The sequence below is a fragment of the Lontra canadensis genome, unplaced genomic scaffold (genome assembly GCF_010015895.1).
Source record: "Lontra canadensis isolate GAN:19392208 unplaced genomic scaffold, GSC_riverotter_1.0 scaffold123, whole genome shotgun sequence".
NCBI lineage: Eukaryota > Metazoa > Chordata > Mammalia > Carnivora > Mustelidae > Lontra > Lontra canadensis.
In genome coordinates, this window is record NW_022631117.1 from 4220379 (window position 1) to 4238378 (window position 18000).

General features: G+C 42.5%; 1 protein-coding gene across 4 annotated transcripts in view; it reads right to left on the bottom strand.

Annotated features, from left to right (window-relative positions):
- The window catches only part of LOC116857395 (transmembrane 9 superfamily member 2-like), an 80294-nt gene that overhangs the window by 40946 nt on the left and 21348 nt on the right, over positions 1 to 18000 (bottom strand). For all 4 annotated transcript variants that reach the window (XM_032841429.1, XM_032841427.1, XM_032841428.1 and 1 more), the window contains exons 6-7: positions 14577 to 14704; positions 9098 to 9209 (exon numbers count right to left, since the gene is read on the bottom strand). In XM_032841429.1, coding sequence (XP_032697320.1) covers positions 9098 to 9209; positions 14577 to 14704 — 240 coding nt within the window. The remainder of the gene's footprint in view (positions 1 to 9097; positions 9210 to 14576; positions 14705 to 18000) is intronic.

An 18000-nucleotide genomic window follows, 5' to 3' on the forward strand; every position in this document is an offset into this window, starting at 1 on the left:
GAGTCCCACATCGGGCTCTCTGCTCAGCGGGGAGCCTGCTTCCCTCTCTCTCTCTGCCTGCCTCTCTGTCTACTTGTGATCTCTGTCTGTCAAATAAATAAATAAAATCTTAAAAAAAAAACAGTTTCTGAAATAAAAGTACTGGGAATAAAAACACCTTAGCCTGGCACTCAAAGCCATTCAAAATCTGACCCATGTCTATCTTTCTGACCTTTCTACCAATACTATATAAACACTTAAAGTCTAGAGTGTTAGACTGAATCTTTTTGGCCTTTACAAACCAGCACCTAAATGCACTTAATGTCCTTTGACGAACGGATAAGCAACACTTTGTTTCAATTGGATGTTTGTTTGCTGTTCTCCACATACACCATGCACAATCTTACCCAAAAAGCCTTACCCCACCTCCTCTCCAAATTCCTAAAATCCGGGTCTCTTAACTCAGCCCATTGGCCTTCCCACAATGCCTCGCACACCTCTGTCCCTTCCATCCAAATCACATGCAGCGTCCTTTGAAGCCCAGCTCGAGGCCCCTCTCTTACAGTGTCCTCTTGAACAATTCACCCACCATAATTCTTTGCCATTTTAAGGTCACACAGTGTAGTTGAGAGGCTGTGTTTACAGCGTGGACTCTCTAGTCAAACTAATCTTGGTTTATAATCCTTTACAGCCATGACCTTGGGCAAGTGACTTTCCCTCTATGAGTCTCAGTTTTATTTTCTATAAAATGGAGATTTAAAATAGTACCTGCTTTCAGAGGACTATTGAGAGAAATGAAGTTAGACTAAGTACTTCAAAAAATCCCCATGCCAGGCATACAACAGGCACTTGATAAATATTTGTCATCTAAATGGATGAATGAAAGGTCTTCGCTCTGATGTTAATCTTTATGACCCATCCTTCAATAACTTCTGAACAAATTTGTTATATAAACTCCCGACCTTACACCCCTTTGGGAACATGAGTCATTTTCCGAAAACATAAAATACACAAGATGTTTAACTAAATAACCAAAAACACAGAATTTTTTTAACTAAAAATTATATTGTCTCTGGACCTTTCTGTAGCCAGTAGCTGCCTGAGCAGGGGCTCAGGCCCACAGTCTCAGCCAATCACCATGGGCTCTGCTTCCAAACAACAGCTTGCAGGTGCTGTACAGGAGGTACAAGGAGGTCTAAGGCGATAGAGGGAGGCCAGGAGGAGGGAGGTCACAAGCCAGGTGGCTGAGGAGCCCCAGCTGCTGCATGGCTTGACATATGCATGAAGTTTGCCTTCCTGTCCATGTCCCCCGGCCCCACCTCTGTGTCGGGATTGTGCATGCCCCTCCCCCGCTGACCCTGAGAAGGACTCTGTGTGCCAGAGGTACATGGAAGGCTTCCACAGTCTGTACGAGGATGAGACGGTGTGGTTTGCCCAACCAAGGGCCTGGAATCAATCCATGTCACAGGACCTGGTGGGATCTTCTGTACTGGGAGTGAGAAGCAGCAAAAAGAGGGAAAACATGCAGAAGCACGGACCAAAGGGGAAACTTCCAGGAAATGTGGAGGGTTAGATCTTTGCCAAGATGACAGCAACTAGTCACCTGTGTCTATCGAGCACCTGAAATGTGGGTGGTCCGAAGGGAGATGAGCTTTAAGTGTAACATATACGCTGGATTTCAAAGACTTGTTACAAGATAAAAGAACACAAGGTATTGCTTTACCAAAACAAGTGCTAAACAAATATGGCATTCTAGTTAATAACTGTGTCTCTCACAGGGGTATAGGTTACAGACACTACATGTATGCTAGGGTTGAACAAATAAGTCAACACAGGGTAGACGATAGGGGCCAGGTTTCTCAGTGTCAGAGAATGACCAATGAGCAAGGGGAATAGGGCTATCCGGAACCCCACAGTACTAGATTAAGTCTGAGTTACTGGTATGAGCTCATGTTTGCTTATTTCCTTATCCACTCACTTATTTTTCTATTTTCCCATTTGCAATTAGCAAGTCATCTGTGGTCATCATACTTTGCTACTGTGAGAGTGACCAGTTCCCCAGTACTCATTCACCTCCAATTTTAACACCCACTGATAACATTGACCTGAATCAATTATTTGACTGGAGGGTGAAAAATAATGGTTTTTGAATTCAAATTCAATTTCCACTTCAAATAGTCATGACCACCAAAGCATTTCAAAAAATGATGATGTCAGCCCAGCGAGTTGACAAAATCCTGCACAAGCCATAGTGCACTTTTATATTACAGTTACCAGCGTGGGAAGCTTTGCTTATTTGTCCACTGAAAGTTCAAGCTCTGTTAGGAGTTCAATAAGATTTTGTGAGCTATTCCAAGATGCAACAACCACGTACACTTGGGACAACCGAAGTGACATTCACTATGCAACATAAATTGTGTTCCAGAAGAGGGCGCCTGGGGGGCTCAGTCATTGAGCATCTGCCTTCGGCTCAGGGCTCAGGTCATGATCGCAGGCTGCTGGGATGGAGCCCCACGTCTGGCTCCCTGCTTGGCAGAGAGCCTGCTTCTCCCTCTCCCACTCCCCCTGTTTGTGTTTCCTCTCTCGCTGTGTCTCTATCAAATAAATAAATAAAATCTTTTTTAAAAATCATACTCCAGAAGAGTACTCCAGAGCCAAGTGTAGATGTAAAATGCTGGGTTAGACTCAGTCAAAAGGTCACTTTACTAGGAGACTTTTTTTTAATAAAGATTTTATTTATTTAAGAGAAGGGGCGCCTGGGTGGCTCAGTGGGTTAAGCCTCTGCCTTCAGCTCAGGTCATGATCTCAGGGTCCTGGGATCGAGCCCCGCATCAGGCCCTCTGCTCAGCAGGGAGCCTGCTTCCCCCTCTCTCACTGCCTGCCTCTCTGCCTACTTGTGATCTCTATCTGATAAATAAATAAATAAATAAAATCTTTTTAAAAAGAGAGAGAGTGAGAGAGCAAGCGGGGTTAGGGGTGCGGTGCAGAGTGAGAGGAAGATGCAGGCTCCCCACTGAGCAGGGAACCCGACGCAGGACTCGATCCCAGGATCCTGGGATCATGACCTGAGCCAAAGACAGACGCTTAGCTGACAGAGCCACCCAGGCACCCTAGGAGACTTTTAAATATTTTACTGATGGGCTTTGTGAAGCTAGAGAGCAGCGTTTTCCAAACTTGTTTGACTAGTGTTCCAGGGAATGTACTTTGGAAAATGCTGATGTATATCACTGTCACTGGGTTTTAAAAAAAAATCATTTTTCAACTAAAGACAATAAAATGAACGGCAGCAGAGCTATACAACACCACTCTTCTTGACCCCTCCCCCACCTACAACAGCAACGTTCTGGTGTTCCGATCAAGAATATGGTGGCTCTGTGTGCTCTCTGCACACATGAGCCATTGTCGTGTGAGATACTTATGAATCACCGGCTCCTGTATCCTCAAGAAGGAAGAGGAATCATTGCATGTCTACTACGGCTAGGCCCTGTGCTAAACATTTTATGTGAGCTCACATATCTTGGATAGTAATCACCGGAGATGATGATTTTATGCCCATTTTACAGATTAGGAAAAATAGGCACAAAGTACCCCGCCCAAGTTCACACAGCTAGTAAATGTCAGAGCCAGAATTCAAACTCAGACATGTCTGGTTCTTTCCATTGTGCCACTTCTTGAAGCCAAGGGCCTTCTAAGCCCCCTAAATGAGCTTCAACAAGAGAGGGAGAGAATTCCCTGGAAGCCCTGGGCTTCCAGGATGGAGACCTAATAAGAAACAAGGGGTTGAGAATGTTTATAGCAGCAATGTCCACAATAGCCAAACTATGGAAAGAACCTAGATGTCCATCACAGATGAATGAATAAAGAAGAAGTGATATATCTATACAATGGAATACTATGCAGCCATCAAAAGAAACGAAATCTTGCCATTTGCAATGACGTGGATGGAACTAGGGGTATTACGCTGAGTGAAATAAGTCAATCAGAGAAAGACAACTAACATATGATCTCCCTGATATGAGGAAGTGGAGATGCAACATGGGGGGGTTGGGGGGTAGGAAAAGAATAAATGAAACAAGATGGGATCGGGAGGGAGACAAACCATAAGAGACTCTTAATGTCACAAAACAAACAGAGTTGCTAGGGGGATGGGGGTAGGGAGAGGGTGGTGGGGTTATGGACATTGGGAGGGTGTGTGCTATGGTGAGTGCTGTGAAGTGTGTAAACCTGGCGATTCACAGACCTGTACCCCTGGGGCCAATAATACATTATATGTTTATTTAAAAAATTTAAAAATGAAAAAAAAAATAAAAAATAAAAAAAAAGAAACAAGGGGTTGAACCCTAACCCCAAATAAGGCGATTTCCCCATACTCCCCCCCGTCTGATTACATCTGAACTTGTACTTCAGCTTTGGATAGCCACGGTTACTTCCTGACAGCCAGACAGTCCACTAGCGCCATACCATGTAGGCTTCTGATATGAATCTGGACTTCAATTTAGAAGCGTTCTCCCTTGGCTTTTACTGTAAACATAAAGCTTCCTACATTTATTTTTTTAAAGTAGGCTCTGTGCCCAGCATGGTGCTTGAACTCATGACCCTGAGATTAAGAGTCACCTGCTCTACCGAGTGAGCCAACCAGACGCCTCCCTTCTACATTTAAATTTTTAACAGCTGATGAATAAGAGATAAATATGTAGAAGGGCTTCCGTTCTTTGATCAATTTCTGACAGTAGCTTACTCTTAGTAATATTCTTGATCACTGGGGAAAGTTTATTTTAACTTCTTGAGTGTATTTCATCCCTTCCCCCAGATTACACTTCTGCATTTCATCCCAAGACCAGGCAGCTGACTGGACTATACTTATCGGACTAGTAAATTGCCTGGTTTTTTTTTTTTGTTTGTTTTTGTTTTTACCAATTGTACTTTGGGTGAACTGCAGGATGTGGGATCAAGTAATCTTGACCTCTAGCTGGATGATCTAAAGTACACACACACGCAGGTGTGCACACACACACACACACACATTTCTAATGCAAAAGTTTCTCATTTTCTTCGCAGTAACTCTGTGGACAGAAAACATAACTGACCTTTCATGTTGAAGGTCAGAATGGTAGAGTAGAAAAGTTATGACTCTGGAGGCCAGACAGATCTGAGTTTGAATATCACTTCCACCTCCTGCCAGCTATGATCCTGAGGAAATTATTTCACCTCGCTGGGCATCAGTATCCTCATTTAAAAAATGGATATAACCACGTAGGTGATCCAGAGGGACAAAAGAAAGCCATCCCCAACCTGGAATTGCTTTCAGAATGGGATTAGGAAAAATTATGTTCTGATGGCCGTCAGGCATCTTTGGAAATGATACAAACTGAGCACAATTTGTAAATATTTGAAAAAATTTGAGACTTAATCCCAAATAATATGATTAGGGTTTGGTCTCAAGAAAGCACATCAAAAGCTTTAAGAAATAAGCCTTTTATACAAAATCAAGTACAATCAAAGCAGAATCAAAAATATGAGATATAGGGCGCCTGGGTGGCTCAGAGGGTTAAAGCCCCTGTCTTTGGCTCAGGTTATGATCTCAGGGTCCTGGGATTGAGTCCTGCATCCGGCTCTCTGCTCAGCAGGGAGCCTGCTTCCTCCTCTGTCTCTTTGCCTGCCTGTCTGCCTACTTGTGATCTCTGTCAAATAAATAAATAAAATCTTTTTAAAAAAATATGAGATATACATATGATCTCCCTGATATGAGGAAGTTGAGAGGCAACATGGGGGGGGTTGGGGGGTAGGAAAGGAATAAATGAAACAAGATGGGCTCGGTAGGGAGACAAACCATAAGAGACTCAGTCTCACAAAACAAAGTGAGGGTTGTTGGCGGGGGGATGGAGAGGGTGGTTGGGTTATGGACATTGGGGAGGGTATGTGCTATGGTGAGTGCTGTGAAGTGTGTAAACCTGGCGATTCACAGACCTGTACCCCTGGGGCTAATACTACATTATATGTTAATAAAAAATATAATAGGGGCGCCTGGGTGGCTCAGTGGGTTAAAGCCTCTGCCTTCGGCTCAGGTCATGATCCCAGGGTCCTGGGATCGAGCCCCGCATCGGGCTCTCTGCTCAGCGGGGAGCCTGCTTCCCTTCCTCTCTCTCTGCCTGCCTCTCTGCCTACTTGTGATCTCTGTCTGTCAAATAAATAAATAAAATCTTTTAAAAAAATAAAAAATAAAATAAATAAATAAATAAAAATATAATAAAAAACATATATAAGATATAGTCTTTAAAACAAAACTAAAAACAGAAATACATGGATCTGTATAGTCATAAAAGGTTTTCCCTATAAAAGGAGAGCCCCAAAGTTAATCTTTTGGTGAAGCACCTCTAATACTGCCCAGGGCTGAGTCCCTAACTCATGAATATGAACATTTGGTCCATGGGCAAGCAGAGCACTAGAGTGCCATGAATATCATCTTTCAATGCCCATTTCCCTTTGCTCTGGAGTTCTATGCTCACCATGAAACTTTCTATTCATTCTATTCTGTTTCTATTCGCTTTTTCACATATCGTTATAACAGGCAGATGTGCTAACCGGCTCACATGAATGGTGTGGTCTGCTAGGCACTTCTATTTCTCCATGTAAATTAGTAAGTTGGTATTCTGGTTTATACATTGGATCCTTAGGAGTTTGGTTAGTATGAATCAATCTTCTTTAGACATACTCACAGAATTAAAATTCTGAAGAAAGATTTTTTAAAATTGACAAAAACCTAATACTGCTGCGTATGTAAGGAAACAGCAGATCCTCAGGCCCAGCAAGTTGTCTGGACAAAAATTTGGCAATGTGTTATCAAAATATGTACGTCCTTTTACCTAAATAAGCCTACTGCTAGGAATTTAACTTTGGGAGGTAATTATACAAGAAAACAAGTAAGAATGTTCATTAAAGTATTGTTTATAGTAATTAAAAATTAGACATTTGAGTCATTTTTATCAATAGTACACTAAGGAAATCAACGATGTCCTACACATTATGTGTATGTAATAGGGGGTGTCTTTCTTGGCAGCCCAGTCGGTTAAGCGTTCAACTCTTGATTTCGGCTCAGGTCACGATTTCAGGGTCATGGGACCAAGCCCCACATGGGGCTCTGTGCTCAGCATGGAGTCTGCTTGACACTCTTTCTCCTTCTTTCTCTGCCCCTCCCCACCCTCCCCTCTCTAAAATAAAAATAAATCTAAAAAACTTTTAAAAATGGAGTACCCAGGGGCATCTGGGTGGCTCAGTGGGTTAAAGCCTCTCCCTTCAGCTCAGGTCATGGTCTCAGGGTCCTGGGATCGAGCCCCACATCGGGCTCTCTGCTCAGCAGGGAGCCTGCTTCCTCCTCTCTCTCTGCCTGCCTCTCTGCCTGCTTGTAATGTCTATCAAATAAATAAATAAAATCTTTAAAAAAAATGGAGTGCCTGGGTGGCTCAGTTGGTTAAGCATCTACCTTCGGCTAAGGCTGTGATTCAGTGTCCTGGGATCGAGCCCTGAGTTGGGCTCCCTGCTTAGCAGCGGGTCTGTTCCTCCCTCTGCCTCTGCCCCTTCTCATGCTTCCTCACTCACTCTCTCTCAAATAAATAAATAAAATCTTTTTAAAATTTTTAAAAATAGGGAGGCCTGGGTGGCTTGGTCCATTGAGCAGCTGCCTTTGGCTCAGGTCATGATCCTAGGGTTCTGGGATCAAGCCCCGCATCAGGCTCTCTGCTCAGTGGGGAGCCTGCTTCTCTCTCTGCCTCTGCCTGCTTGTGCTCTCTCTCTGACAAATAAGCAAATGAAATCTTTAAAAAATTTAAATAAATGTGCCAGGCAGTAAATAAAAAGAAGGCTGTGACTCTATATTTATTGACATGGAAAGATGTCCATGATAAACACATGGAGTGAAAATAGCATGTGTAGTATCTCATTTGTACAAAGTCGCATATTTTTTAGTATCACATGCAGTGTTTCCCTTGAATATGTTACAGAACGTTATAATCCCATGAGTTCTGCCATTGTCTATGAAATGCCACATATCATAATCATCTTCTGAAAAATCACAGTGCTTTCTAACATAATGACTACTCTCGATGCCATTGTTTTAACATCGTTTAATTCAGCATTATCTGAAGTAACCTCGTCATAGAATCCCTTTTTCACATAACGCTTTTGAAAATACAAAGCAAAAATAAATAAAATATGAAGTAACGAGTTTCCAGGAAAATCTTTGGGAAACATGGGCATCACAGTGCTGATAAATTATTCACTAGAAGGTTAATAGTCAGTCTGTATGTCTATCCACCCTCCCCAAATACAGAACACTTCATAAAAACAGCCACTTACAAAAGACAAATGACAGATGTAGAAACAATAACGAGTGCCATATGTTGGGGACCTACTGTGTCATGCAAAGGTCTTTATATATTCTGAAAATGAGGATGAAATAACATGAGAAAAAAAATTGAGCCTGAGGTCAAATGACTTACCTAAGCTCACACCACTAGCAACCGGCCAAGCCTCAACTTGAACCCCAGGTCAGTCTGAGCCCAATAAGGACGTGGGTGTCTGGGTGGCTCAGTCGGTTAAGCATCTGACTCTTGATTTTGGCTCCGGTCATGATCTCAGGGTGGTGGGACTGAGCCCTGCATCAGGCTCTGGGCTTTGCATGGGAGTCTGCTTGACATTCTCTCTCCCTTTGCCCCGGCCCCTCTTTCTTTCTCTCAAATATATTAAAAAAAAAAAAATTTAAAGGATTCTCTTTTCACTACATGATACTCTGTCCTTTAAGGTTCCACTGGAGCAGCCCGACAGCCTGCCGACCCCAAGTGAGACTCCTCTGATTTTCCAAGTACTTCTTTCAAACCTCCACATAAAATAAGAGAAAGTAAGTTATCTGACACAGTACCTGAAAGGGAGATTTAATACAGAATTCCTTTCACGATTGTCCTCTGACTAGTTTTAATGTAAAGAACTTACCTGCTTTCCTGGGCTCTTAGCTGTGTTATAAAAAACTTTGATGATGGAAATTAAGGCTTTACTATTAATGAAGTATATGGTATTTATATATTTGATTTGGAACAAAAGTAAGATGATGGCATGGAACACTTACTTCAAATCTCACGGAGTAAGTGTAGGTTACATTCATCTTATCTGTATCTTCTCCAGGAATTTCCATAGGGGGTCCACTGCAAGTCAGGTGGTTTTCATCTGAATGCTTATAGCTAAGAAAAGGGGGAGGGGAAGAAGGGAAAACCGCTGCTGTAAATTTCCGAGTCATGGTTATTCAGGCATGTAAGAATAGCAGACAGAAGAAATACGCCTTCCATTATATTTCATATTTAACACTCTTTATGGCTTAAAATACTTCTGTTTCTAAATGTCCCTAACACTCACATGAGAGTCAATATCCTGCCCAAAATGCAATACAGGTACCCCCGGTTTTCCGAAGCTCACTTTATTCCACTTCGCTTTAACGAAAGACCTACATTAGCACCTGTTTTCATGAACTAACAGGAAGAAATGCGAAGAAGATTTTCACTTTTACAAGAAATCGAAAAGAGGATTCAGCATCACTTTTGCAGGAAGCCATCCTAAACGCAGCTCGCAGTCCCGCGGCGAGAATGGCGCCGCCCAGCGCCTTCCCTGGGAACTACACAGCATGTTGACCTGAAGCTGTCAATGCTCTGAACTCTGTGAGCATCTGCGCTTGACCTTGCTTTACTTTGTGCATCCATTAGCAAGCTGTGTCTTAAGGCATTAGAAAAGCCTACGAGAGGTGATCTGGGGGGTCTGGGAATGCTCACAAATTTTTCCATATAAATTAATGGCAATTCCTTCTTTACTTTGGCATTTCAGCTTCCAAATACTTTCAGAGGAACGCTCTACTTCAGACAGCAGGGGAAAACATATCCCTAAGAACCTTCTCATGGTTCTTCTCATGAGCCTGGCTGGCTCAGTTGGTACAGCGTGCAACTCTTGATCTCAGAACTGTAAGCTCAAGCCCCATGTAGAGATTACTTAAAAATAAAATCTAAAAAAAAAAAAGGAATCTTCTCTTTGGCTGTACATAGATTTTTTTTAAAGTCCTTCTATTAGCAAATGGCTTTATTTCTCATCTCTCACCTTATCCCTCCCAATATGTTAAACAACCTAGCTTGTAATCTTAGCCGTAGGCTTAGAAAAACAAACAGAAATCATATTTATAAGCAGCCAGGGATCTGAGGGCCTACTGTGTGTAAAATGCTACAATTAGTGATGAAAGGTAGGGAGGACATAATCTATGCAAACAGGACTGATGCACTGAACAGGACTGACGAAGCTGACCAGCGCCTAGTCAGAAACAAAGAGACTGTAATATTACTTGAAAAATAAAAGCGGAATAAAGGGGAGAGAGAAAAATTGAAAGGAGAAACAGTGGTGCTTCCCTTTTGAATTATTTACTCAACATACAACTTATCCCTTGGCTTCCATGTAAAGGAGAATATGCAACCCTTATGGGATGGTTATTTCTACATGTATATGCTCAATAAAAACATTCACTCACAATTGCAGGAGTTACTGACGTGGCCCTCTTCCTATCATTTTTGTAACCCTAATGTCTGGCAGATGATATGCCCTTACTAAGTGTTTGTAGGCTGAATTCTATTTAAAGCCAAAATGTAGGGGCGCCTGTGTGGCTTAGTCAATTAAGCAGCTGCCTTCGGCTTGGGTCATGATCTCAGGGTTCTGGGATCGAGCCCTGCATCGGGCTTGCCACTCAGTAGGAAGCCTGCTTCTCCTTCTCCCACTCCGCCTGCTTATGTTCCCTCTCTCGCTGTGCCTCCCTCTGTCAAATAAATAAATAATCTTTAAAAAAATAAAAAAAGCCAAAATGTACTTTTAAAAAGCTATGAATTAGGGCGCCCAGGTGGCTCTGTCGGTTAAGTGTCTGACTCTTGATCTCGGCTCAGATCTTGATCTCAGAGTCGTGAGTTCAAGCCCTGCATTGGGCTCCACACTCAGCCCAGAGCCTACTTTTAAAAATTTTAAAAATTAAAAGTAAAATAAAACAGCTATGAATTAAAGAAATGATCACTGTTAAGGCTACTGATAAAAACTTCACATCTACAGAAAAACATTCCATCACCAAATGACAACACATATCAAGGTTTACTGTTTAAGTGTGGGCCTTGAACCCAGCATAGGAAATACCTGAATTTCATGTGAGAGAGATCATGCACCAAAAAGTGTATTAAGATCTCCAACCAATGTAAAAGGCCTATTTTAAACCACTGGCCTTACATACGGGTTGCATAAGGCCTTCTAGGTCTTTTGAAAACTTGGCCCTTTAAGTGAGATGGGAAGCCACTGGAAGATTCTGAGCGGAGGACTGACATGATCTAAATGCTCTGTACAGAATGCTGCCCGCTGTATGGGGAACAGACTTCTGGGCGACAAGGATGGCACCAGGGAGACCGGCAAGAGTGTTGCCACCAGTCAGGTGAGATGTAACGATGTCTTGGACCAGGTGATAGAGGTGGAGGTGATGAGAAAGGATGTCCTGAATATATTTTAAAAATACAGTGCCATGGTCTGCCAAAGGATTGGAATAGATACAGGGTAGGAGTGAAAAATTGTAAAGAGGAGTCAAGGAGGCTGCCAATAGTGTGGGGGCCTGAGCAACCGGAAGGATGTAGTCGCCATTTGCTGAGATGAACAAGACAACAGGAAAAACAGGTTGGAGGCAAGATTACAAATTCATGTTTGGTCACGTTAAATTTGCCAGGGCACCTGGGTGGCTCAGTGAGTTCAGCGTCTGACTTTGGCTCAGGTCATGATCTCAGGGTCTTGGGATCTAGCCCTGGGCAGGGAAGCCCACTTCTCCCTCTTGCCCTTCCCCTCCCTCCACCACTTGTGCTCAATCTCTCTCTTTCTTAAATAAATAAATCTTCTTAAAAAAATTCAAATACTTACTAGACATCTATGGTCATGTCAAGTAGACAACTAGATATACAAGTTTACAGATCTAAGGGTCATTGTTGGATTTAATACCATGAGATAGGATAAGATTACCAATGTGGAAGTATATATAAAGAAGAAAAAAGTTCAAAGACTCAGTCCTGGGGCCCTCCAATATGAAGATGTTGGAGAAATGAGAAGACTGATACACAACCAGTGAGACAGGAGAAAATCAGTGAAGTATGGTCATTCAAAAGCCAAATGAAGTCAGTAATTTTAATAAAAAGAAATGATCAACTATGGTAACCATCAGGGAAATTAGCTGGGTACAATCCCTAATAAAGAACACAAGATTGTAGGCCTAGAATACCGTGAGGCCTAACTCACTTCGTATGACCTTGAGCAGACTGCCTAATTGTAAACAAAATAATTTACAGCACAGTCCTTGTTCTCAAGGGGCCCACATAAATGACCTTTACAAAGATTAGATAAAAGTTTCATTGCATGCATACATAAACTGTTACTATGTGCAGTGTTGAATAAATATGTCTAAAAAATATTTTCTTGGCTTTTTTACTCTGAGTCTGACAATATGAGATATAACTGTAAAGCATTAAGCTTGATTTTCATACAGCTGATGTGACTAGCTTCCTGGGTGAGCCCTACCTATGTTTGTGTTTACTACCTAGTGACTGTATGTTTACTACCTAATGACTATGTTTACTACCTAATGATTTCGAATATGAGCAGCCATCCTGAGTTAGACCTCACAGTCCATCCTCCTAACATTCTGTTGAAGTGACATACACCAAAAAAAAGCATCAGTGATTGCCCTGACAATGATCAGTATTTCCTGTTAATTTAAAAAGAATTTCAAAAGAATATCCTTTTGGGTGCCTGGATGGCTCAATTGGTTAAGCAACTGCCTACAGCTCAGGTCATGATCCTGGAGTCCCGTGATTGAGTCCCACATCAGGCTCCAGTCCCACATCTGGCTACCAGCTCCATGGGGAGTCTGCTCCTCGCTCTGACCTTCTCCCCTCTCAAACTCTCTCTTTCTCTCTCTCTCTCTCAAATAAATAAAGTCTTTTTAAAAAAAAAAAAAACCTCTAAACAACAAAAAAAAATTTTTTTAAAGGATATCCTTTTACTAAGATAAACCAAAGTTGGAAAGTACCAGCGTTCCTCACCACTTGGGGTCCATTTAATGAAATCTATAGGCCCTTTTTACCCAGAAAAATACACATCAATAAAAATTTCCAGAGTTTGGGGCACCTGGGTGGCTCAGTGGGTTAAGCCGCTGCCTTCGGCTCAGGTCGTGGTCTCAGGGTCCTGGGATCGAGCCCCGCATCGGGCTCTCTGCTCAGCAGGGAGCCTGCTTCCTCCTCTCTCTCTGCCTGCCTCTCTGCCTGCTTGTGATCTCTCTCTGTCAAATAAATAAATAAAAATCTTTTTAAAAAAATTTCCAGAGTTTGGGGGCTCCTGGGTGGCTCAGGGGGTTAAAGCCTCTGCCTTCAGCTTAGGTCATGATCCCAGGGTCCTGGGATCGAGCCCCACATCGGGCTCCCTGCTCAGCAGGGAGCCTGCTTCCTCCTCTCTCTCTGCCTGTCTCTCTGCCTATTCATCTGTCGAATAAATAAATAAAATCTTTAAAAAAAATTTCGAGAGTTTGATATATCAGGGACCATATTAAAAACTCCCAATTCAGTCCTCTCCTTTCACAGATGAGGAAATTAAGCCTATGGCAGATCAAGTTAACCGACCCAATGGTCAAAAGTTTGGCACGATACAGTTTCTAACTCTTCTTTCCCTCTGGGAATCAATCATCTGTGCCAGATGGAACAACCTTGGCTGACATCAAATAGGGCAGTAACCTTAAAAACAATAAAGTCTGATCCATTTCTACAAACTAGGGTTGACTTACAAAATGGATCCAGGAGAGATGAGACTAAAATCCAAATTTCCTAATTCTTCATTCTGTCTTGGAAAACTCTATCGCAAGGGCCTCCTTTAATACACTCACATTCTTTCCCCCATCTTAGTATTTCAGGTTTTATAATATTTTGCCCATAATGGACCATGACTTTACACGTGTGCTATACTCCCCTCTCTGTCTTAATTGAAGAGTTCTCATTTATCCTATAGTTTTGAAGGATTCTAGTTGCAACATTCAAGGTCACCTGTCTAGTCTCTTACATAGTGCTGATTGTCCTTTACAATCCGTTGAGCATTTACTGGGGACCAGACACTACACTGGATGCCTAGTTATGAACTCTCTAACAGCTGTGCCATCCATTGTTAGTAGATCCTTCCTTATTTTCAGCTGATACCTGCCCGACAGACTCCAGTAATAGACCTGTCCTCGGAAGAAACCCAGATCTAAATCCCAGCTCTTTGTCCTATGGCAGCCAGCAAAGAAGAGCGTTAGGATGCCCTCAATAAGTCTATTCCCTTCCAGATCTGTCAATTCTTCCTCACATTACATGATAGGCAAACGCTAGGGAATAAATGGCCTGTTTGATTTCTCAAACCATATGTCTAAGGTTACATCACACATGTATCCTAAAAACGAAAATTCTAGTTGAGAACTCCTACATTCTGAATTAATTTTTAAATTAAAGGGGCTAATTAAAAAGATAGTCTATAATTACCTTTGGGGGTCTAGTCTAGCAGCAACCAATCTTGCAGTACTCCAATTTCTTTCACTTTCTTTGTGATATGTGATAATAATATCAACGTGGTTGAAGAGGTAGAAAGTATTACTTTTGTTGAATTCAGGCTGCAAAAAGACATGGAAATTTTTTTTTTTTAAAGATTTTATTTATTTATTTGACAGAGAGATCACAAGTAGGCAGAGAGGCAGGCAGAGAGAGAGGAGGAAGCAGGCTCCCTGCTGAGTAGAGAGCCCGATGCGGGGCTCGATCCCAGGATTCTGAGATCATGACCTGAGCCGAAGGCAGCGGCTTAACCCACTGAGCCACCCAGGCACCCCAAGACATGGAAATTTTAAAGAAGCTTGAACTTTTCCCAGAATCTAAAAAATATATACTCTGACCATTGATTAAAAATGAGATCCATTATAATATTACTGGCCAGGGGGCACCTGTGTAGCTCAGTGGGTTAAAGCCTCTGCCTTCAGCTCAGATCATGATCCCAGGTTCCTGGGATCGAGTCCCACATCGGGCTCTCTGCTCGGCAGGGAGCCTGTTTCCCTTCCTCTCTCTCTGCCTGCCCCTCTGCCTACTTGTGATCTTTGTCTGTCAAATAAATAAATAAAATCTTTAAAAAAATATTACTGGCTAGATTCCCTATGCTTTTTATCTTCATAACTTATTTATTTTATAACTGGCAGTTTGTACTTCTTAATCCCCTTCACCTATTTGGCCCATCCCCCCATCCCCTCCCCTCTGACAACCTCAGAACCTTCAGAAGGAAACAACGCTGCCTACACGTTGATCTTGGACTTCTAGACTCCAGAACTAGGAGACAATACATTTTTGTTGTTTTTTTTTAAAGATTTATTTATTTATTTGAGAGAGAGAGAGAAAGAGAGAGAGCACGATCATGGCGCGGAGGCAAAGGGAGAGAGAGAATCTCAAGCAGACTCCTACTGAGCAGGGAGCCTGACACGCAGGTCTCCATCCCAGGACCCTGAGATCATGACCTGAGCCATGACCAGATGCTTCACCAACTAAGCCACCCAAGCACCCCAAACTTTTATTGTTTTAAGCTACCCATTTTGGGTTTTTTTAAGATTTTATTTATTTATTTGACAGACAGAGATCACAAGTAGGCAGAGAGGCAGGCCGAGAGGAAGGGAAGCAGGCTCCTTGCTGAGCAGAGAGCCCGATGCGGGGCTCGATCCCAGGACCCTGAGATCATGACCCAAGCTGAAGGCAGAGGCTTTAACCCACTGAGCCACCCAGGTGCCCCTAAGCTACCCATTTTACAGTGTATTTTTAGTGAAGCCCTAGCAAACAAAGGGCTTTGTAATATGAGCTTTGAAATCAGACAGCACCTACAAGCTATATGAACACAGACAAGTCATTTAACCTCTTTGAGCCTCAGTTTCCTCTTTTTAAAAATGGAAACAATCGGGGAGTCTGGCTGGCCCAGTTGGTACAGCATGTGATTCCTGATCTCAGGGTCACGAGTTTGAGCTCCACCTTGGATGTCGAGATTACTTATAAAAATATCTTTAACTGGGATGCCTGGGTGGCTCAGTCGGTTAAGCATCTGCCTTCAGCTCCGGTTGCGATCCCAGGGTCCTGGGATCAAGTCCCGTGCTGGGCTCCTTCCTCAGCAGGGAGCCTGCCTCTCTGTCTGCCTCTTTCTCTCTCTCTCAGTCTGACAAACAAAAATTAAAATATTTTAAAAATAGATTTAACTAGGGACACCTGGGTGGCTCAGTGGGTTAAAGCTTCTGACCCATGATCTCAGGGTCCTGGGATTGAGCCCCGCATCGGGCTCTCTGCTTGGTGGGGAGACTGCTTCCTCCTCTCTCTCTGCCTGCCTCTCTGCCTACTTGTGATCTCTGTTTGGCAAATAAATAAATAAAAATCTTAAAAAAAATAGATTTAACTAAAAAAAATGGGGACTATAATAGGATTGCTCATAGAATGGTTGAGGATTCAATAGAATAGTGTATGTTTGCAGTACAGTGCTTGGCATAGGAAGCCTTCAACAAATATTAGCTATCACATTACCCAAGCCCTTCAATCTTCAGAAAATGAATCCAAAGAACCTTGTCAATTACCACATTCAGTAATCTACAACATGCAGGACACCTAGATTGAGAATTATGGCTCTGGAAATCCCAGAATTGAGGGTGATGGCCTGAAGGAATTTTAGCGATCCTTTAGTACAATGATAATAGAGAAGAGGGTAAGAGTGATCCTGTGGCGGAGTATCACAGTCAGCTTAGAGTGGAGAGTGAGTACTGCTCCCTGCAGGGCTGTCCGTAATTGCAAAGGACTAAAAACCACCAAGAAACCACTGTCTATCCACTCAGTTAAATGAAACATGGTGTGATCCTATAGAGAAATAAACTGCAGCTAGCAGATTTGCACGTCCTAGTATGGAGAATACCACGTATTGGTAGCGGATGTCCACAATAAATACAAATGGAAGCAGTTAAGGACGTGGTCTCCACAGTCCAACTGCCTAGGTTGAAAACTCAGGTATGGGATGTACTAGCCTGTGTGATCACAAGGCTAGGAACGTTGCTTCATTCATTCATTCATTCAGCAAATATTTTTGAACATCTGTTATATGCCAGGCACATCTTAACTATGCCCTAAGGGCTAATATCCTACAAGCATTCAAATAATACAAGAGGTAGTTTCCTAGGTTGCAGAGAGAACGGAATTTGGACCAAAAAACACTGGGACACAATTCAGATTTTGCCACATACACTCTTTTGTACGTCAATCTTTCTTGGCCTTAGTTTTCTTTTTCTTTTTTTATAAATTTACTTATTTCACAGACAGAGATAGGCAGAGAGGCAGGCAGAGAGAGAGGAGGAAACAGGCTCCCTGCTGAGCAGAGAGCGCAATGTGGGGCTTGATCCCAGGATCCTAGGATCCTGACCCGAGCCGAAGGCAGAGGCTTTAACCCACTGAGCCACCCAGGAGCCCCTGGCCGTAGTTTTCTTAAAATGGGGACACTATCACTTACTTCATAAAATCATTAAGTGGATTAAGTGAGAAATTATAGGGAAAGAACTAGCCCAGCACCTGGCACAGAACAAGGAGATCATTAAATGTTAGTTTCCTTCCTACTGATGTTAAAATTGTGCTTTGAATCTTCAACTAGATTTCCAATTCCAATCCACTTTGGGCTAAATCTCCTGCTGAAAACTACAAATGATAAATATAACATAACAAATATCTTCATAAAAGGAACATGAACATAGAATGTACAATGGCAAAAGTCAACCCTAATGTAAAGTATGGACATTGGGTGTCAATTGTTCATCAATTGTGTAAAATGTACCACTCTGGGGTGGGCGGCTGGCTCAGTTGGTAGAACATGCGACCTTCAATCTCCAGGTTGTAAGTTCAAGCCCCACATTGT